Source organism: Neurospora hispaniola (genome assembly GCF_033458365.1).
Source record: "Neurospora hispaniola strain FGSC 10403 chromosome Unknown B0T23scaffold_5, whole genome shotgun sequence".
Classification (NCBI taxonomy): Eukaryota; Fungi; Ascomycota; class Sordariomycetes; order Sordariales; family Sordariaceae; genus Neurospora; species Neurospora hispaniola.
Window position 1 is genome coordinate 3,023,050 of NW_026944410.1, and position 21,441 is coordinate 3,044,490.

Genomic DNA, 21,441 nt, shown 5'->3' on the forward strand with positions numbered 1-21,441 from the left:
TCAGTTCTGACAGACGTCTTCTTGTCTGTATGTAATTCATGGCCGTTTGTCATTGCGACTCTACAGTGTCTCGGAATACGCAAGTGATAGAGGCGTTGGCTTGGTTAAACTCCAGACGTCCAGTCTTGTTCGCCTATCCCCTGAATTGGGGCCGGCTCAGCCCGTCTTGTCGAGCTCCAATCACTGTAAGATTCTTGCGTTGGAGGTATCAGAGTACCTACCTACCTTACTGACACCCTCGTATCCCACTTCACGGACGAGACGGTTAGGAACATGATGGCAGGCGCGTCTAGATTGGAGTAGACTCGAGAGCGCTGCGATAGTGACACTTGGAAAGGCTGTGATCCCGCTAATCCCGTTGACGAGATACTGTGTCGCAACTGGGAATAACTACCCCTATATGACGGCTCAGATGGTTGAAAACCCGCCCGGACCCTTCCATCATCATCAGCGAACCTGAGCGGCGTTCGAGGTGCAGAGACAGAAGGGACCACAACCGAGACTCTGTCTGGGACTCTGGGGGAGACAGGGGGGGTTTGGGGCCACAGCTTGCCACTGATTGGCGAAGATGACGCTGGTGTCTTCACCACCCGTTCCAACGAGACACCCGAAAGCAACCCCCCAAGCTTCCAGAAATTCAGTGACAGACATCGTGCCCTCCTAGTCTCACCTGCATATGCCGTAGCTTTATGTAGGAACCTAGGCATGGGGCTTATTCTTGTTGTCCCTTCGTTGCGTGCCAGAGATTTTCGTCTGGTTAGGTCGTTTATCTGCTGTAGACTGTGTTGTATTGTCCTCATCGGCGACCTGCACGCGGACTGCATCCCTGAAATCACAACAGTAGGCGCCCCGGTTGAACTTGTGCCTCTGTGTTCCGTGCCGCAGAAGGTTGCACAGGGCAGGACGGGAAGAAAGGCAACCATAGGCCATACCTGGACAGCTCTCCAAACTAACTAACCTGCACGCCACCGGTGGTTGAACGGATGAACGACGAAAGTAAAGTGGAATTCATGGTGGTGTGCTCGGAGATTCACGATGAACGGGGTTCCCCACAAGGGTCCAAGAGACCCGACAGGACTGCAGAGATGCGAACCGGCGACAAGTTACACACAAATCTAACGACAAGAAAGAGGTCATCCCCAAACCAACGGTTAATTCGCCGCTTGAATCATGGCGAGCAATTGCCGGAATTGGGGTTTATTCACGTTGTGTTGATATCAACCAGTGCATAAGCCCATTCCCCGCCAGACCGTCCCATCATGACGTTCGGGGCTAGGGTGGGGCGTGGACGGGTGACGAAAGGGGCAAACTCCCGTCATCCCGTCGTTCCTTTTTTCCTTTGTGAAGACAATCTACACTAGATTCTATCATTGTTGTTGATTTGCATCGCTCTTCCTCTGGTCGTCATGAAACTGATGGAGAGGGACTCGACAATCCCGTCTATCAAATACGCCGAGCAATACACTACTATGTACATAACCTTCCTATATGATCCAGAGAACGAATGGGGATCGTCAGCTTTTACTGTAAATTGAAGATCCGGAACAAATCAGCAACATGTCGAAATCACAGACCATTTCGCTGAAAGTGCCATCACACGCTATCACTCGGCTCAACTCGTTCATCTCGGTGACGGTACCTTTTTCTTCTCGAGACGGGAAGAGGGGGGGAGGGGGAGGGGCACTTAGGTCGGACATGCTGGTACATGCTGTACACTAGATGCCGATGGACCCTGTTGTTCCCCTTGAAACCCGAGTGGGGGACGATTCTTGTTGTCGATGAAGGTCATTTCGGTGCATCCCAATTCACCGTCACAAACGTTTATCTTATCGCCGTCGTGCCGTCAAGCAGGGAATGAGAAGCGAGAACCAAACAATCACGGGCCCGGACATTGCAGCGAAGCGATCTCACCTACCTACAGTACGTACCTCATTCAAACCCACCTTGTTAAAGTGCTTGCATACACGACAGTAACGACGACGCATCGGTTCGTTCGATTCGAGCATTTACTATGTACTTCCAGGCCGACGCAGATCATAAGATTCATACATACACTATGTCGCATATCGAATTAATGGGTATGGTTGCACACTCATTTGAAGGCTGATTGATGCATCCTTAAGACCTGTGCAGCAGTATCGTCCTCGGTGGCAGCGGAAGCCAAGGCAAAGACATTCTATGAAAGCACACGTCCAGAACGTGTAAACCGAAAACGAGGAGGGTGGCACGGTGTTGCCGCTGCGGCTTGTCCTCCTAGGTAGCGGGCATCTCTTCTTGGTGTGCTCAGGTCCCAGAATGCACCCCCCACCGTTCCGTCCACGACACCATCACTTCTTGCCTGCAGTGCAGTGAGTGGTCTCAACAACTTAAGTTCCCTCCCAAATCCCCACACTGTGTGATTGTTCTGGCTCGGCAGTCATTTCAATCCATCGCATCTCGACGTTCACCTTTCTTACCATTGTTCACATATTTTCAAGCTTGGGCCATCCATCCGCCATCGGGTTTTTCAAATAACCGTGATATCAAATCTCGCTGTACAAATTGCGTGGAGATGGACCCCAGCTTTGGGAGATACCCGACCTACTATGCAGTACTGCGTACAACTCAATCTGAAGTGGCCAGCGACAGTGACGAACCCAATGTCAAGAAGCACTGTGTGCGAGTGCGCAGTACATACATACACAGTACACTAGTAAATCCCCCCATCCCATCCATCCCCAGTCTGGAAAGGCTTCATGTATACCCTATTTCTGATAATCGGGCTGTTTTGGCACTGCCTACTTCACCGCTACTCTTTTTTTTGTTCCTCGCTCTTTCTTGTTACGTGCTAGGGACGGGAAGTGGAAGCGAAGGTTCTCCCATTGGAGATTGGCGTCGGTCGCTTCTGAGCTTTGACATGAGGCGACGACTACTGACGAGACGACATGGCATGATTGTATGAATGGAAATCGGATGCTTGCCGAAGGACGACATTCGCTCGAGGGAAATCAAAGAATAGCGATACCCGATGGCCGATGCTGCTTGTCGGTACGTCGTAGGTAGCGTCAAAGCGTCCAAAGCGATCACGACGACCGACATCAGTCCAAAACCCCAATGCACCACCCCTTGCTTCTCCGTCCTTACATGTACCCAAGTATCCCCGACGGCGGCGAGCGGCGGGAGGGCCGGGAGTGGACGAAATCTGGGGAAACCGACTCGACATGGACGTTCCGATGAAACGCCCGGGCCTCGCGTTCGATTTGATATCTTTCCTAATACCCAACCATAAAAAAAGGTCCAGGCTGACACCTACATATTGGGCTTGTCCGGTTTGTCCAGTCTGAAGTCGCCAACGACTCAAACGGTCACGTTGCTACGGGGACACATGACTTGACTGCCGACTCCCGACTCCCGACTACACTACAACTCAGTGCCGCCGGCCCGGGTCTACATGCATTACATGCAAGCCATACTGAAGCCCAGACAATCATGAGACAGCCAGAAAAGCTGCCACGAAGTCGTCAAGATTCTTCAACTCGAATCCAGCTTGGACAACGACAACAACAATATTCACCTAGCCAAGCAAAATTTGACAACGAAAGGAAGACTAGTTCCAGACTTCATACACCTCCACGAATCTGCGCCGCTCCCCTTGAGCCTCTGGATATCCCCGAATGGTCGACAAGATAGATAACAGATGATGAGCTGAGACAACTCGGGTATCAGACCGTCTTCATGTATGCTCTATGTCAGGCCATATGCGTTGTCAAGATATTATTAGACGACGTTGCTGCTAGATAGGTAGGCAACGCACACGACGTAGGAGTTTATCTTCCCAATCCTTTGTCTATCCCGGCCGGCTTGTCTCACTGAGACATAAAGACTTGGTTTTTTTTTTTTTTTTTTTTTTTTTTTTCTTTTTTGGAGCTTTCTCGTCGGCATGTCATTCTCTCCATCATCCCCCGTGGGCCACGGAATGGCCCTGGGATAGGGAAGTACATATGTACGTCGACAATTTTAGTATCATTTGTTTCTGTTTCTCCCCTCTTTACCTACCACCTCAAACCCTTCCATATTCCTTCCATATGCAGAATCAACCGTTCGCAATCCACTTTTTCCCAACTTTCGGGCCTTTTGTCCAAAACTGAGCTTTCCAAATCTTGAACTTCAGCCTTTCACTCTGGATCTAGGTTCAGGTATCCTCGCAAACTTCCCTCGCTTGAGTCAATCAATTAATCAAGATCATCACAAACCCCGCTACCCGGTCCTTGTCTAAACCTTACTTACGTGCCTGGGCCGGGCCCGCAGTGCCATTTTCCCATCTCCGATCTCATTTCCGTAAATTTCTAATTTTTTTTTTGTCTTTTCTGGGGAAAGTCGCCCGCAATCTTTGATTTCTGGGAGGGATCCCGAAAGAGAGATTTGCAAAGAAAAACCGGAGAAAACTTCCTCATTGGGTGTTTGTTGGTACCTAGTGTAGAGAGGGATTGTCAACTTTCCTTTTGATTCACTTACACCACCAGCATCCGTCGTGACAACAACAACAACATACGCCCGACGCCCGGCCAGCATGGTATGGCATCTGTCGTCAACATAGCATGCTACTTTTACAGTACACTACACTATGGCAGACTACCTCCCTGCGTGACTTTCAAGAGGTTTTCAAGTGCTTACATATCTCATCTTGAACTTCTCGGTACTACTGCTTGAATATATCTGCCCTTTTGTCGCTGATCAAGTGCTCAAACTACATGCCGTTTTCCCTCTCTCTTTCTCGTTCTCGTCTCGTCTCATCTCGTCGTGTTGTCGGCTCCCACCTTCTCTCCGGGAAGCGACGAAATGGAGCCTCAATTCACAGTGTACACAGTACTATAATCTGGGCGCTGTGGGGAAAACTGAATCCAAGCGCGGGCGGACCGCGGCGGCGGCTATGCTTGTCTTGTTTCTGCTGCACTGTACAGTTGTTCAATACTGTACCGTTCCGTTATTTTGCTACTGTAGGTACACTAAGTACAAGATTAAAGCATGTACATACAAGTGTACGATTGGGGAGGATGCGAGATTTTCATGTTTTCATAATAATTCAACGTTTTGTGGAAGTCTGGGCCGTTCGCTGCGGGTCTGCGGCGGGCTGCGCCCAGACGAAAACCGGTTTTCTGATGCTTTTCATTTCCCAGTTCCTGGCGAACAACAAGTCGAAGGTTCTTTGGCAACAAACGTTCGGCCATTGCGGCTTTTTATGATTCGCTCATGTATGATGGGCCTCTCCAGTTGGCTTCTCTGGCGTTTCTAAAATTGTTCTTTCCAAATATCATTGGGTACACGTGTAAAATTTTGCGAACTGACGAGGATCCGTCATGTTAGCTGCCGGTCTCCCCCCGTGGCCGATGATAAGGACGAGACCGGACAGGCGGGGCGGAGCGGATCGGTTCCCTCCACTTCCCCATGCCTCCCGCAGTGTTTCGGCAATGTGCCATGCGGATGCGGATGTTGCAGTCTCCGGGCTGCCGGTATTCAAATTCCGGGACGGCCCTATGAGGCCACGGCACCTCGAGCCCCGATGTTGCGGTACTGCACTGTGCGGTATCGCCGGTGCGGAGTTCAAGCTGGAAGGCTGAATACGCATCCGCCGTCGGGTTATACAGTATATGCCTACCTTTACCGTCATAAAGGCGTACTCCCGTCCGGGGATACACGAGTTTCTTGTCATCTTAGCGATTCAAAGTCCACGTTGCTTTCGGCACACAAGGCCCTTCTTCGAAGTCACCTTATGCGTACGCATATAGTTGAGCCATGGATGGAGGATGACACTTCCCTCCAAGCCCCAAGAAACCAAATGGACAAACAAGAATCTGTCGTCTTCCCGCATGTTTAACCTCTTCGCGGTATCGATCTTCGGGCTCCCCGACTCGTCTACAGATTGTCCTAAAACGTATGCCGACACTCTGGTCTGGCCGCGGTACCAACTGGAGGGCTTTCGAGTTGATCCGCTACCGAGTCTAGTGTACCCGTGTGCCAAAGAGTGTCAGAGCACGATATGTGTGCCCAAGTGTTTTGTAGGACCTTCTTCGAGTTTTTGACACTCGAATGCTTCGGCAACAACCGACCGAACCATTCCAAACGAAGGTAATGGCCTTACTCGTCCGTAGGTAGTACTACGGAAATTCGATGAAAATGGGAACCAACAAGGACGTGTGCCGGACGTCTTTTTTTTTTTTTTTGGCTTTGTCCTCTTGTAGCTTGGGCGAGTTTGGTTACCAAGAGAGATAGTGTTCCCACACTCGCCCCGGAGATCCGGTTACGCCGATGGCCTGGGAGGAGTACGAGATGCTGGATCTCTGTGAGACCCTGAGACGAACCATGAAGCTCAAGATTCTCCTCGATGGATGAGTAGGGCGGTATGAGCAGCTAGTTTCGGTCGGCCCGCCTCTGCCGTCGTTACTTCAGCCCTAGAGCCCGAATGATGCCTCTCCAGTCCCCGAACCGGAGGCTAGCTTGGATCGGATCGGAAGCTAGAGGATGGATGATCGGATGGGTCCGCGGGTCCCGAAAAGCACCTCTCCTAATTTTGCATATTATATGCTTAAGGTTATGCAATGCACTGCCAATGCTCAAGAAGTGTCAGCTCAGATATGCTCAAGTGCAAACGTCAGGTATCTTTCCGATCATCTCTTCTCCTCTGTCGTCAGAAGTCGCATTCGAGGGAGTCCACTACTCTGACGCTGACAGTGTGAGAGAATTGTCCATCCTTTTGCTTATTGTAGGGCTGTGTTGACCAGGTCATGGCACTTGAGAGGTATGACGTCGGTGTCTACAAAGTTGACAGGGACAGACTGTCGTGAACAGACAAGTCTGGCGTTGAAGGAGCTGGTTGCTCTTGGAACAAATGTTGGTGATGGAGTTCCAGCGACCTGAATCAAATAGTCTCCAGACATGACTCCTCTGAATATCGTCACTCCAGAAGCTGTTGACCAAGGCTCAACAAGTCGAACTTGGCTTGATGTTATTGCTGGTGGATAGGGGGACTATCACCTCAGCGTGGATATGGATCCACTTTTGTCTCTGCTTGGAACAGGAACAACGTCAGAGCTTTCGGTTTGATGTATTCCTGAGAATGGATGAACGTGTGGATGCGCGATTGATTGGAATTTTGATGCCATCGGTTGGCCAAAGAAATGAAGTATCAATGTGAGCTTCTCGCGAGGGTACAGAGCAGTGTTTGAAAAGGCAGTCTCTTGGGGGAGGAGCAACAAAGACAACTTAAGAAAAGCTATAACTTTCAAGTTGTCCCTGACGAAGCGGGATTTGCACGTGTAAAGAATGGGGCTCCCTCCAGTATTGGCAGAGGTGCTGGTCCTTCGTTCTTGTTGCAAACCATCACGATCATCCCTTGTCCCGGAGGTGTAATGACGTCATGGCAGACCGCGAGCTGCCATCTCTGTACCTGCTTCAAGGCAGCTACTACCGAGTGCCCCTCCTCATCCTTTGATCAGACAGCCATTCCTTCCTTTAATAAGGAGAGCTTCCCTTCGTGCCTCTCTCGCTATCTCAGCCTATCTTCTTTCTACTATCAGCCACCCTCCATTACCATCCATCCAAACCAACCAATCGAAGGAACCCAATTCCTCCCCCTCAACTTACACACAACCAACTTGAACACAAACAACAACAATAACAACAACCACAAACCACTTTCAAAATGTTCGCCCGCATCTCCACCGCTTCCGCTCTCACTGCCCGTCAGACCCTCGTCGCCGCTTCCGCGCGGAGGACCATTGCCTCTACCGCCAGCCTGAAGCTCAAGGAGTCGTCTAACAGTATGTCTTCCCCTCTCTATCACAAACAAACCTTACCCCCCTAATTATGTATCCCACATATGAACTAACCCTTACATTTCCAACAACAACAGCCGACCCCGACCCCCAAGCCTACGAGAAGCACAAGCAGGAATCCCTCCAGAAGCAGAAGGAGGGCAAGGGTCAATGGAAGCCCGAGCTTGCCTCCAACAGCGAGGAGAACGTCAAGGCCGACCGCCTGTCGGACGCCGAGTTTGCCGAGGCCAGCAAGCGCGAGCTGGAGAAGCATACCAAGAACTGAAGGAGGCCCAGTCAAAGGGAACTGAATTTCTTTCGAAAGCATGAGAAGGAGTATGATGAGCTCATGAGGTTTTCTTTTTCGGGTTAATTTCTTTTTCATTTATTTGTTTGTTGCGAAGCAACTATTGCATTTTCAGCCATCAATGGGAGGATGATGAGAGGATAGCACTACAATTGCATTACGGTAGTGTTTGGGATGAGCATCATTCAGGGAGATAGACACTGGCCATCTTTGCATGCATGGATATGATGGTTCATGTGTTATCGAATTGAAGAGGATTTGAAACAACATCATTGTTCAAGGAATATTTGTTCTGTGAATGGGTGAATGTGCGGAGACGACATCAAAATCAGGTTCGAGGGGACTGCATGTTAACATCACCGAGACTTGATGCGTCAGAGACTACAGTACGAGTTTTGTACCTGCAGACATGCTGCCCAATATGATCATACAATGTACAATGAAGCAAAGGGAAGAGGTAACCAGCAACCAACAAAAAAAGCAACCGTGATACTAGCTGAACAATGATTGCTATCGACTTTTAATCCTTCCCTCCTCATCCTCGGACAAGAAAATCGGCTCACTAAAAGAACCCCCCGTTCATTCATAAACAAACCCAGGACTCGAATAACATATAGTAAACAACATTTCTCATCATTCCTCGAGCCTCGAGCCATCCAATCCTCAAGCCACTATACACTATCTTCCCTTCGTTTACAAGACAATAAACGCTTACTGGGAACATAGTCCCGAATTGCCTTGGTAAATTTCCCCTGCTAATCCCCTCTCACATCTCTTTATGAACCCCTGGGCCTACCCCTTCCTCTCCCCCTCCCCCTAATCCCACCTCTGCCCCTAGACACAACCCCAACCCCACCTCCTCGCCCCCTACTCGCAAAGCTCTGGCGAACACTCTCCTTCCTAGCCGGAATATCCTCGTCATCCGAGTCCGAGTCCGAGCTCGGCTCGTCTTCGGAGCCCGTACCACTTGCCACGCTTCCACTCCGCTCTGAGTGAGACCTCTGAGAAGGCGAACGGGATCCCGAGTAGCTGCCACCGTAATCAGACTCTTCATCTTCGGTGTCCATGAGCCTGACAACGGTAGGGCCTGCGGGCTTCGGTGGAGGAGGTGGTGAAGGCGATCGGACAGGCGATGGTGAAGGGGAGGGAGAGATGCGGGTGACAGATGGAGCGGCAGCGGTGGAGGGCGCGCGACTTGGGGGTTCGGGCGAGGCGCTGACACTCGGACTGCGTTCTGGGGACTTGCTAGGTGAAGCCCCGTCACGAGGAGGACTGATGCGGACGGATGCCTGGGACGCGGAGCGTCGAGCTGGTGGTTCTGGAGACTTCTTGTTCTCCATCTCCTTTTCAGGTTCGGCCTCCGGCTCAGACTCAGAGTGATGAGATTCCTCTTCGACAGGCTGTACAGTGTGGCGGGTCGCTGACGTGGTCCTGGTCCTGGTCGTCCTGGGCGATTCACGAACAGGAAGGGAGGTCTCCTTCTCAGCATCCCGTGCCACCCTTCCAGAACCCGCAGGAGAGGCACTCTTCTCGACCGAGTCAACTGGCTTGGCGATGACCTTTCCGGGCGTTCCTCCGGTGCTCTTACGCTCGCCGATCTTGAATTTCTTGCCCTTGAGTTTCATGCGCTCAGCCAAAGACAGCATGGGTGCCTTGGTAGTGACCTCAATCACGACCTTCTTCACGCCATTCTTTGGTGGGCGGCCTCTCCTCTTAGGAGCTTGAGGAGCATCGGCATCGCGCTCGACGACCTCGCCGTTCTCGTCAAATCCATCAAGCTCTTGGGCGAGTTGAGCATCAATATCCTCATCATCATTTTCTTCACCAGATTTATGACCACTGTCCGCGGGTTCCTTTGCTGCCAGTGATGCGCGTGGGGGACGCCCGCGTCTCCGAGTGGGTTCTGGTGCCTCGTGCGATTCCTCATCTTCAGTGTGGTGAGCTTCAGATTTCCGTGGCCGACCGGGAGGACGTCCTCGCTTCTTATGCGGCCCACGTAGCTTTGGCGGCCCAGTCGGAGCAGCAGCGGCACGAGTCGATCCGAGTTCCTGAGAAGCTTCATTGCTATGGTTACCTCCGGCGCCGGTAATGGCAAGAACGGCGGCAGAAGCAAGATCCAAGGGATCCTTAGGATCAGTCGGTCCTTCGATACTCTGCACGACACTGGCTGGTGCTGCAGCTGCCCGGTATTCAGGTCTCTGCGAGCGAGGGATGAGAATATCGTTGAATTCTTCTTCGTTATCCTCATCAACTCTATAAGATACCTTGGGCCTTGCATGTCGAAGGGTGGGTACGTTGGGCGAGTACATGCGGGCTTGACGAGACTCCTCAGCTGCCTCATCTGCAGGTTGGGCGTTTGCAGGTTGCGAGGCGCCAGCCTGGGCAGATCCATCTCTAATATCACCGCCAACATCCGTCATCGTCTGATCAAAGAGCGCCGGGTCCATGTTCTCGAGAGCGTCGTCTTGACCGTCCCGCGTAGGTGGGGGCTGGGAGGTCTTGTCAAGCTTGGGCTTCTTCCGATGGTGAGACCGAGGTGCAGCAAAATCAGGATCGTCATCTTCGGCGTGGCGGGCCCTACGCTTAGCCAACCGAAGCTGCTTTTTCAAATACTCAGACATCAATTCCGGTTCTTCGTCAACAACATAATTTTCGGCCGTAGGTCTCTGATAAGGGTCGAACAGGATCTTGTCCGGACTATCGTCATCCTGCTGGTAATAACCCATACCAAGCATGCGCTCCTGGCCGAACATGGACGGATCAGGGTAAGCGGACTGATCGTGATCCTCGGGAGCAACAGACATATCTGCAACCTCGGCGGGACCTGCTGGTTGGGCGACGTTGGGCTGGTCGGCAGATGCACCAGTCATTTCAACATCCGGTCTCTCCTGGCCCTCACCCAAGCCGTCGGCAATGGATTGTTGCAAAGCGTCATCCATGTTTTCAGCTCCCGTTGCCTGCTCACCGCTCGGTAGGGCAGGGACCTGGATGTGTACGTCTGCGTTCTTGGCCTTCTCGGCTTCGGCCTGTTGCTGTAGCTTTTGCAATCTCTTGCTCTGAACGTTGCGGCCATCGTCGCCGGACGTCTTGAGCCAATTGAGATTATGTACCTTGAAATCGACAAGTGTTTCCACACTCCGATCGTCAGCGATAGGGCGAGTATCGTGTCCAAGCAGCGTGTTCTTCGGATGATATGGGACATTGCCATTTTTGAGCCTACGGCAAGCGCCGCAGTTGCAGATCTTGAGGCACCTAGGGCACTCCCATCTCTCATTTTGCAGGACTTCCTGGGGCATGAGATCGAACGCTCGGTAGAGAACACCGTAGCAATAGGCTTCTGAACATCCTGGGTTCGAACAGAACGCGAGCTTGTAGGTGTAGTCTTTATGCTGGCACACATGGCAACGGTAAACATCGCCCTTTTTCTTTTTGCGACGTGGTTTCTTCTTAGGTTTCCCATTTTCGTCGACTTCTGGCTCCGAGTTTTCGGGCTCCGAAGGCTTATCGAGTTTGCTGATATCTTTCCATGGCCGTCTCCGAAGCTGCTCCTGGCAAATCTGCGCCACAGACTTCTTGCCCGACTTCCTTCTCGCCAACTCCAGTGGTAAGGGAGACGTGTCGTAGTCGACATAGCCATCGTTCTTAATGATCAGAGCGCGCCACTCTTCATAACGATCCACCAGGTCAGACCACTTCCACTGCTCGGCCCAAGTGAGGTTGGAAACACAAAGGCATGAACGTCCCATGGCGTAGCACTCCATGCAGATATCGTATGTGTCTTCGTCTCCAGTAACCAGGGTGCGAACGCAGTGCTTGCAAGTGAGGAAGCGATTGAAGATGTTGGCTCTGCAGTACGAGCAGGTAATGCAGGAGTCAAACTCAATGTACTCAATTTCCTTCTCCTTTGTGGCAAACATCTCATCCACCAAAATCTCGGTGAACAGGCGGAAAAGGGCCTTGAAGTCTTTGGCGATTTGTGTCATGCGGAAAGAGTTCTTCATCAGATCCTGACCAAAGCCGAGCAGCCCGATGTCGGCATTCTGCTCCATCTCAATCATTTGGTTGTAATACTTTTGTAGCGTGAAGTAGATGATGGCTTTGTTCTTGTACTGTTCGTCACGGCAGACGAGCCTTGCCTTGGGAAGGGCTTCATGCAAGGCCATCTCCAGGGTTTCCGCCGTGGTCCTGTTCCACGCAACCTTGATGGTGCGAGTGCCGCGATTCCAGACCTGGTGGGGGGCCAAAGGAGGGACCAGAACAAAATCGCCCACCTTCTGCTCCACTATGTAGACGGGGAAATTTGCCTTCTTCCAAGCGTTGATTTGAGCAAAGTGCTTCTCAATCTCGATATCGTGTCCCAGAATGGAGAGGAAGTATTCTCTGACAACCTCACGGTCCTTGGTCTCGGTCATGAACCAGATGGAGCTGCCAGGCTTCTCCCCGTTCTCGTCTCCGGATGCATCCACCATGATGTTCTGGCCCAAGCTGGCGCACATTTCGCGATGGGCCGGAGTGTATGTGCCTTCGTGACCGACGTAGCACATCAAGTTCTGGGCGCGCATCTCTTCGGGGAGACTGCTCATCAGGTCACCAGCTGGGGCGCAGGACTTTTCCTCCACGTAGTCATAGTCATCGAAGCGCCTCGAAACCTTTTTGTCGAGGTTGTCGTTCATGTAAAAGAGGTTCGTCGGAATGATCTTCTGGAGGCGCTCGTGCCACTCGGGCGGGCAGTCGATATCCTTGAGGTAGAGGCGTTGGCGGCGCTCATCGCGGAAGTTGCTCGGGGTCCACTGGTTCGTCAACTGCTTCATTGATCGGAGGTAATGGCCCATGGTCATTGGAATGTCGGTTTGTGCGACAATGTCGCGAACATTTTCCTCTGCAGAAGGTCAAGGTGGTTAGACTGCAGCATCAGTGACACAAAATGACAGCATGATACTCACGTTTCTTGTTATAGGTGCCTTCGAGCCATTCTGCGCTGAACAGCGTCTTGGGTAGTCGATCGTTCCATTTCTCAATGACCAACGGTTTGCCACCGCGGATAACGTGGAGGTAGACGAGTCTCTCGAACTCTTGAGGGCCGATGTTGCGGATCTGAGCTGCCGAGACGCGGAGGACCCAGTGGAAATTTGGCGTCTTTTCAACCAGGGCATGAAGATCGAGATCCGGCGGAATCGGGTCGAATTTGGCCTGGGGATGGGATGCGGCCGGCATCTTGGTGGTGGTGGTGGTGGGTGATGTTGGTGCTGGTGTGTGTCGGTTGTTGTGATGCGACGATGCTGCTATATTCTCGAATGGGTTCGGAAGAGGTTCGTGCGAGGGACGTGATGATTACGCGATAGAGGTACGGTGTTGTTGGGAGACGCGCAAAGCATTCAAGCTACATGATGCTCAATTTGACATAACGTAGGGAGTGCAAGCTAGAGATGCCTGCATCGGCTGTGGTGATGGAAGACAGCGGAATGAAAGGGCATGCAACTGTTGTGAGAAATGCGCAGTCGCCTTCAATAAATTGGTAGGTGTTCGTTGCCGGCAGTGGTGATTAACATGAAATCGCCCTGTACTGGGGTGGGAACTTGAAGTTTACTGTCCGGCGCGGCAAAAGTCGACAAGGCCAATTGGTAATCCTTGTTGTCATGAATCCCTGCAGGGACGGGCGGGAAAGCAGCGCGAATGCGGGACGGGAGGCTGAAGCTGCGGGGCTTGTGAGCTTTATCTGTTTGCCATGAGCCAATCAAGGTATGATTTATAGTTGTGGCTGGTGCCAACACCTCAAATCAGATGGAGAACCAGGGGTCTTACTGTGGCGCAAATAATTTGTGTAGATCAGAAGGCTGACAATAAGATCACGAAAACAATCCCCGAGGCAAGTTGAAGAGCAAGCTTGTCACCTCTACTCGATTCTGGATTTAGTGTCAGAGGCATAACATTCTGGCTGGGTAGGGACCGGGACAAGAGGTAATTTCACAAAGATTTTCTTTGGTTATTTCCCCCCCAAGTTCTGTCACTCAACTTCCACGGTTATCTTCGGCATCTCTCACTGTCAGTTGAAACATGTGAAGTTGCTCACTTACACAGTACCGCTAGCACTCACTAACACTTACACACATCTCAGACAGTTTACTTCGCCCATCATGTCCTCACACCGTCTTTTGACCAGACTTGTTCCCCGACAAACCTTCTCTCACACCACCACTCGTTTTTTCACCAAGCCATCCTGCTCATCACCACCATGTCTCGGCATCCGGCCCTCCCGCCAGTCCAAGGCCATCACCAAGCCACGCCTCCTCTCACTTGAGACTCTTCACAACTACCACACCACCAAACCCCTCCTCTCCCAACCCGAAATCCCAACCACACCCACGAGCGCCACCCTCCCCACCTCGGCCGTACCCTCCTCCGACCCTCCTCTGCCTGAGTATGTGCCCCCAACAACCGGTCTCCTCTCGCGCCTCCCCCCCTCCTGGGTTCCCTACGCCGAGCTAGCACGTCTCGACAAACCCACGGGTTCCTACTATCTCTTCTTCCCCTGCCTCTTCAGCACCTTGTTAGCAGCTCCCCTCGCGGGACCTGCCTCGCCGGTCTCTGTCATCGGCACCTCCCTCCTCTTCATCTCGGGAGCCATCATCATGCGCGGCGCCGGCTGCGCCATCAATGACCTCTGGGACCGCAACCTCGATCCGCACGTGACGCGCACACGGCTGCGGCCCATCGCGCGGAGGGCCATCACGCCCTTCCAAGGCCTAGTATTCACGGGGTCGCAGCTTCTGGCCGGGTTGGCGGTTTTGCTGCAGTTCCCCTTTGAGTGCTTCTGGTACGCGACGCCGAGCTTGCTTTTTGTGGCGTCTTATCCGCTGGCGAAGCGGGTGACGTATTACCCGCAGTTTGTGCTGGGCTTGACGTTCTCGTGGGGAGCCATCATGGGCTTTCCCGCACTGGGGGTGGACTTGTTGGCGAACCAGGCGGCGTTGACGGCGGCGGGGTGCTTGTATACCAGCAACATTGCGTGGACGGTGTTGTATGATATGATTTATGCACACATGGACATCAAAGATGATGCCAAGGCGGGCATCAAGAGCATTGCGCTCAAGCACGATAAGGAGACGAAGCAGGTGTTGACAGGCTTGGCTGTTGCGCAAATTGCGCTGCTCGCTGGGGCGGGCGCGGCGGTTGGTGCTGGACCGGCGTTCTTTATTGGAAGCTGTGGTGGCGCGGCCTTGACGCTGGGTTACATGATCAAGAAGGTTAACTTGAAGAGTGTCAAGGACTGCTGGTGGTGGTTTGTCAATGGCTGCTGGATTACCGGCGGCGTCATCAGCCTGGGATTGGCGACTGACTATCTGCTCAAGTATTACGGCCAGGAGAAGCTTGAGAAGAAGCCGGAAGAGCTGGAGTCGGCCTGAAAATGGTAAATGTTTCTCTGTTCTTTTGGGATATCATCTTTGTAATTTCATGTACCATAACACCATGTTTGTCATACTATTAGACATAGGGCGGTCCCTGGACAATCTCCAGAACACCAAAAGGTATGAGAGATAGAGAGAAGGGACTTTTGGGGAAAGCACGATTTCTTTTGGCAATTAATGACCTGCTTTCTGTTGGATCATTACTACCATGAGAGTTCAGGTATCCCTTAAACCCAAAACCAAAATGCCGTTGTAAAAAAGCCTCGTAGACTCCGCATAATGAACCGTGCCCGTTTGCCTGCTCGAAGCAACGATACGCTTAAGAGCGGGGCTTCTCCTTCTTCTCCTTCCAGAGGGCGAGGAGACCGACACCAGAGACCTTGACGACCTTGAAGCGGACACCGGGAATATCACCCTTGGCCTTGCCCTTGCGACCGAAACCGGCGAGGAGAACCTCGTCGTTCTCGTCAACGAAGTTCAAGCAACCATCGTTGGGGACTAAAGGGGGATATGGGTTAGCACATGTGCCACTTGAATGTGCTGGGGGTTCCAGCAGGATGATGTTTCATCATAGGATGATTTGGGAGTTGGAGAGGGATCGTCGTACCGAAAGCGGTGACCTTCTTGCCGTTCTTGATGAGCTGGACACGGACACACTTGCGGATAGCCTATGGTCGCAAATGTTAGCCTTATGTTAAAGTCGCAACTCGTTGTCGATGTCGAAAAAATCGGGTTGAATTGAGTTCATCGAAATCGGGATCGGGGTGTACGTACGGAGTTAGGCTGCTTGGCCTCAACGCCGACCTTCTCGAGCACAATGCCCTTAGCGTGGGAAGAACCACCGAAGGGGCTGTCATCATCGTCATGTTAGCCGAATGCCCTGTCTCGGTTCGCCTTGTGTTGTTCGTGATCTTCAATCGCCCCATCATTCCCATCTCTTTCTCTTCATTTCGCCATCATCGTTCGCGGTCGTTTCCATCTCCATCGCTATCGCCATCGCCATCGCCATCGTCGGGGTTGATGCGTACCTGGACTTGAAGGCAGTGCCGAGAGCCCTCTTCTTGTAGTGAAGATCGGACCAACGCTGCTCGCGACGGTTGTTGCGCAGCTTGCGGGCCGCGTTAAGACCACGGGGCTTTCCTCCAGACATATTGGCTTTTGGTTGAAAATGTCAGTTTGGGGGACAGTTTCAAAGGAGGAGTCGGAAATCGAAATATCTCGACGTGGTGAAGGCGGGGGGGCAGCAGGGAGGCACGTACCGACTTAGAGACGTGATCACGGACTCTGGGTACAGTTCGTAATCCGGAGGGTCAAAGGCACGGTTTGCTGGGAATTTTTTGGTTTTTCCGCAGTAGGGCGAGAAAACCCTAGGACTGCGTGCGATTGGGTGGCGAGCAAGTGGGGTCACTCGCCTCAGGCCACTGTCTGCTGATTGCGTGAAAGGTGGAGCATTTGGTGCACATCTGGCCAATAGCAGATGATGCGACTGATAAGCCCCTTTGATAAGCTAGCTACTCCGTTACTTCCCTTGTATGTTTGTACCGTCAAGGTTCCCCAAGCTCAACCAACCCCACGCAGAGACGCGACGCTCGTTGTGTCACTGTTCGTCGCAGTTCATCCTTTTTGAAGCTGACCTACAGACGTTCAGCAAGATCCCTTGTTTTGGAAAATGTAGCCATGTCTCAACTCGCCAAGGTAAAGTCCAAGGCGCGCGAGCCGCCATCGCTCTTCCTTCCTCCTTCGCCATCGGCCTCACATGCCTCGCTCTCTACAACAGCTGGCCCCGGCCAAGGCTACCCGTCGGGACCGGGACCAGCCTCCCCTCTCGGACCTGGCCGCGGTGGCGCATCTCTACTACCTTCACCGACCGTGAATGATACCCGACGAGGAAGTGTCGCCGCCAATGCAGCAACAACCACGACCGGTTCTACAACCCCGAATCCCGCAACAGCCCTCAATCTCTCCATGCCGTTGCACCTGCCTCGAGGCGAGTCTACGCGCACCACCGATAGGACGGATGCGCTCTGGGCTGAGATGCAAGCGACGCTGGAGGAGGTCGAGCTGTCAGCTAGCGGAGGCACGAGGGTGTTTGGACCGGATCACGAGCAGAAGCTGGCGGAGCTACGACAGGCACAGATTGCGCTGGCGCAGGCTTGGGCGAGGAGTGAAGCGGATGATGCTGTCGAGACACAGAACAATGGCGGTGCTGCAAGCGTCATAGGAGGCGGGCTAGCGAAAATCAAGTCGTCGGTTGCCGGAACGGAACACGGTGGTCTTGGTGGGAAATCCGAGGCGGGTGGCACGACAGGAGGCGCTGAGGGCGGAGGACCAAAGAGCACCGGAGGCGCCGGCAGCACACGGCCCAGCAGTGCCGGAGGACCTGAGAAGCTCGGCGCGAAGCTCGAGCAGGAGACTGAGGCTGACATTCTACTCGCAAGGAAGAGACGTGAGGCCAATGATCACTACTTTTCCAGAGTCAATCAGGGTGTCCTCGATGTTGTCGCCAAGTTGGAGGATGTTGCTGTTGCCATGCGCGCGGTTGAACAGGAGAGTAAGGATATCTGGGCAGACGGCGAAGACAACAGCAACCCGGGGAGTGTGAGGGCCATTGTTTAGTCGGCGGTACATGATCTCACATAGCATCTGGGGCTCGAAGAGGGCATTACCGTGGGTTTCGCATTATCATGGCTCGTTTGGCGTTTCTACGGCGTTGGAACACTCGAGCACTACCTTAGTATTACACACGTACCTAAGTTAGCTACGTATCTATCATAATGATAATTGTCACGGCATAATATGAAGCTGACGCTTACCCACTCACATACTTTAAACAAATCCATCACTTGATGCTCTCCCTGTTGCGTAAGCATGCATGGCTAGCTTATGACTGCCGAGGCTGGCGATGATGAGACGAAGCCGGGCAGTCTCCAAAAGGAGCTTGGCGCTAGGAACACCGGGACAACCCCACGTGTGGTGGATTTGACATCCTCGGGACCTTGCAACTTGGCATCCGCATTCCCACCATTCCCCAACTCCCCCACTGAAGTCTGAGTTCAAGTCCATTCATCCGGATTGCCGACCCGAACCCAGCGAGGCCATCCTTCCGTCCCATCTGGTCCAATGTCCAGTCCATCCCAACCTCCAATATCGGCAGGATTATCATGGTTGTCGGAGGAGAGGAATGGCATCGGAAGCCCGGGTTTGTTGTTGTCGACTGAGTGGCCGGTGAATTCCGAGAGATGTACCTCATACCTAGAGGTTTCAGATGGGACGGAGCTCTTGTCATACGTACCACCATGGAGGGGCACTTACTGAAGCTCCAAAAAGCCCTCACCACGACAACTGTTGGAAGGAATTCAGGTGTAGCTGTCTGAGCTCGGGACGGTGATACCATTCTCTTAGAGCACAAAACGAGCTCAGCAAGGATTGAAAGTTCAGATTGCCCAGATACACTCAATGAAAGTCCGGGGTGATCGGTTAAAAGATGTACCGGTTCGGTTCCTTATAACCAACCATACAGGGAAATCGAAGTGTTGGAGGTGACCAAACGGTAACTCCCCTCATGTACCCCGTAATCCATACAGATTGTCATAGAGACAGAGGTAGGTAGTAGCAGTGCGTCATGTACAGTAACCTACTGCAAGCAAATGAAATCCCCAGATTTCCAAAATTCAGGGCAAGTCAATGAACGGGGAATGGGCACTCGTGCTCAACACTCAACCACTGAGTCCGGGTCCAGTGGCATCCAAGCGCTGCCGTGGCCGCTCCGATCACTGGAGAAAAAAAAAAAAGACCGAGCTTCAAAAGTACCTGTCAGCCAAACCAGGACCGTCCCCGGCCTCCATACAGTATACAATACTACCGTGACCCGGACTACTAGAAGAGGTACCCGTAGCCCGACTACCTAGTACTACTACCATTGACTCCAGTCTTGCTCCCGCGTTCCGTGTCCGTTTCGCTCCGTTGATTTGAATTTGAGGTTATTTCTCTTTTCAACTTTCCCTTCCTCTTCTCTTCTTCTTCTTCTTCTTCTTCTTCTGCTTCTCTCTCCTTTTCTCTCCCTCTTGCCTCCACCTCCACCTCCTCCACCTTCCAACCAAACATCTCCACTCCTCCCCAACACACCACATTCAAGATGGGCTTCATCGACGACGAAGTTAAGCGCCTCGGCGATGTCATTGCCTCCCTCGAGGATCGCGTCAGGTCCCTCGAGACCCGCGACTTCAGCGGCAAGCCCGTCACCACCGCCGAGCAGCTCCGCATGGTCCTCATGGGCCCTCCCGGTGCCGGCAAGGGCACCCAGGCCCCCAAGATCAAGGAGAAGTTCAACTGCTGCCACCTTGTAAGTTTCCTTGTCTTGCTGCCTGTCCTCCATGCAAAAGAACCGATTGGTGTCTTGTTTCGCGCCAGCCTGGGACTAGGGACCGGATGAGAAGCTAACCAATGCGCGACACGCGCGCAACGCTTCATAGGCCACCGGTGACATGCTCCGCGCCCAGGTCGCCAAGGGCACCGCTCTCGGCAAGCAGGCCAAGAAGATCATGAACGAGGGCGGTCTCGTCAGCGACGACATTGTCATTGGCATGATCAAGGACGAGTTGGAGAACAACAAGGAGTGCCAGGGCGGGTATGTGTTTTCCATTGACCCCCATCCCCTCCCCCCCTTGTCCTTTAACCATAAACTAACAACCCCTCCTTCCTCACAATAGCTTCATCCTCGACGGCTTCCCTCGCACCGTCCCCCAGGCCGAGGGTCTCGACGCCATGCTCCGCGAGCGCAACCTGCCCCTGCAGCATGCGGTCGAGCTCAAGATCGACGACTCCCTTCTCGTCGCGCGCATCACGGGCCGTCTCGTCCACCCTGCTTCCGGCCGTTCCTACCACCGCATCTTCAACCCGCCCAAGGACGACATGAAGGACGACATCACGGGCGAGCCGCTGGTGCAGCGCAGTGACGACAACGCCGAGGCGCTGCGCAAGCGTCTTGAGACCTACCACAAGCAGACGGCGCCCGTCGTCGGCTACTACCAGAACACGGGCATCTGGAAGGCCATTGACGCCAGCCAGGAGCCCGCCCAGGTCTGGAAGTCCCTGCTCGCCATCTTTGAGGGTGACAAGGCCAAGGCTAGCAGCGCTGGCAGCGGTATCATGAGCAAGATTGCTTCTGCTGCCAAGAGCTCGTAAAGAAAACACCCGGCAAAACCAATGTCAGCTTGTGGTTTCTTTCCACGTTTTAGGTTGGTGGTGAAGGAAAAAAAAAGAAGAGCAGGGCAGAAAGAGAAGCGGGGGCCAAGCTTCTTCCTTTCATAATAGTCGGTAATGTTGAAGAAAAAGTACAATACACCGATTCAACCAACGAACCTGGACACGGATACGAAACGAAACCGAATTACCCTTATCCTGCGCATAGTTGGTATGAGCTCTGCTTCTTCTATTCGAGTTTTGGGAAGGGGGGGGAAATGACCAGTCACCATGACTGGCTGGAGGTTGCTGTTTACATATATACCACACCACACCACCCTTGATGTCACGGAGACACCGCTCAAAAGGCGGTTCGTTTTCGGAAAATAACGGGGATTGGGGGTCTTTGATGTTATGATGGGAAAAGCGACGATGCATGTTTGTTATCGTGACACGAAGGCAGAAGAGAACGAGACTTCTTTCTTGTAACCGGATGTTCGGGATGGATGGATGGATGGGTAGATTCAGGAAAAGGGGGAAAATTGAAACAAAGTGAAAAAGATCCAACAATATCATCATGGCTCAAAGTGATGTAAACGGGGCAATCGCCGCCACCATGTTCATTCCTCTCATTTTCTAATCCCTCTTTCAGGTCCATCTCAGGGGCAAAGTAAACAAAGATTCCATGATTAACCAAACTCGACGCAATGCTATCTAGCTTCTAACACATGATTTTTTTTGTAAGCGTTTTACATCG

General features: G+C 52.6%; 7 protein-coding genes across 7 annotated transcripts; 4 read left to right on the top strand and 3 right to left on the bottom strand.

The window, feature by feature from the left end:
• Positions 1-923, bottom strand: B0T23DRAFT_317915 (uncharacterized protein; the record flags this gene model as incomplete). The annotated part of the gene is made up of 2 exons (XM_062835035.1): positions 1-25; positions 226-923. The coding sequence occupies 2 exons, from the start codon at positions 921-923 to the stop codon at positions 1-3; spliced, it is 723 nt and encodes a 240-aa protein (XP_062692108.1).
• Positions 924-7,678: 6,755 nt separating this feature from the next.
• On the top strand, positions 7,679-8,076 carry B0T23DRAFT_429939 (uncharacterized protein; the record flags this gene model as incomplete). The annotated part of the gene is made up of 2 exons (XM_062840216.1): positions 7,679-7,796; positions 7,889-8,076. 2 exons carry the CDS (start codon positions 7,679-7,681, stop codon positions 8,074-8,076), a joined length of 306 nt encoding a protein of 101 aa, XP_062692109.1.
• Positions 8,077-8,873: 797 nt separating this feature from the next.
• On the bottom strand, positions 8,874-13,684 carry B0T23DRAFT_360739 (uncharacterized protein; the record flags this gene model as incomplete). Its single annotated transcript, XM_062836267.1, has 2 exons — positions 13,041-13,684; positions 8,874-12,976 (listed from the first exon to the last, which is right to left on the bottom strand). The coding sequence occupies exons 1-2, from the start codon at positions 13,309-13,311 to the stop codon at positions 8,874-8,876; spliced, it is 4,374 nt and encodes a 1,457-aa protein (XP_062692110.1). The 5' UTR covers positions 13,312-13,684.
• Positions 13,685-13,988: 304 nt separating this feature from the next.
• On the top strand, positions 13,989-15,846 carry B0T23DRAFT_173278 (4-hydroxybenzoate polyprenyl transferase). Its single transcript, XM_062832949.1, has 2 exons — positions 13,989-14,055; positions 14,176-15,846. The coding sequence occupies exon 2, from the start codon at positions 14,232-14,234 to the stop codon at positions 15,498-15,500; it is 1,269 nt and encodes a 422-aa protein (XP_062692111.1). The 5' UTR covers positions 13,989-14,055; positions 14,176-14,231; the 3' UTR covers positions 15,501-15,846.
• B0T23DRAFT_340659 (putative ribosomal protein S28) lies at positions 15,823-16,898 on the bottom strand (the record flags this gene model as incomplete). The annotated part of the gene is made up of 4 exons (XM_062835882.1): positions 16,532-16,898; positions 16,278-16,353; positions 16,111-16,171; positions 15,823-16,001 (listed from the first exon to the last, which is right to left on the bottom strand). Exons 1-4 carry the CDS (start codon positions 16,651-16,653, stop codon positions 15,823-15,825), a joined length of 438 nt encoding a protein of 145 aa, XP_062692112.1. The 5' UTR covers positions 16,654-16,898.
• A 65-nt stretch (positions 16,899-16,963) lies between these two features.
• B0T23DRAFT_382806 (uncharacterized protein) lies at positions 16,964-18,340 on the top strand. Its single transcript, XM_062837354.1, has one exon. The coding sequence runs from the start codon at positions 17,181-17,183 to the stop codon at positions 18,117-18,119; it is 939 nt and encodes a 312-aa protein (XP_062692113.1). The 5' UTR covers positions 16,964-17,180; the 3' UTR covers positions 18,120-18,340.
• Positions 18,341-19,504: 1,164 nt separating this feature from the next.
• B0T23DRAFT_173291 (putative adenylate kinase) lies at positions 19,505-20,747 on the top strand. The gene is made up of 3 exons (XM_062832950.1): positions 19,505-19,845; positions 19,976-20,130; positions 20,213-20,747. Exons 1-3 carry the CDS (start codon positions 19,639-19,641, stop codon positions 20,685-20,687), a joined length of 837 nt encoding a protein of 278 aa, XP_062692114.1. The 5' UTR covers positions 19,505-19,638; the 3' UTR covers positions 20,688-20,747.
• The last annotated feature ends 694 nt before the right edge of the window (positions 20,748-21,441 follow it).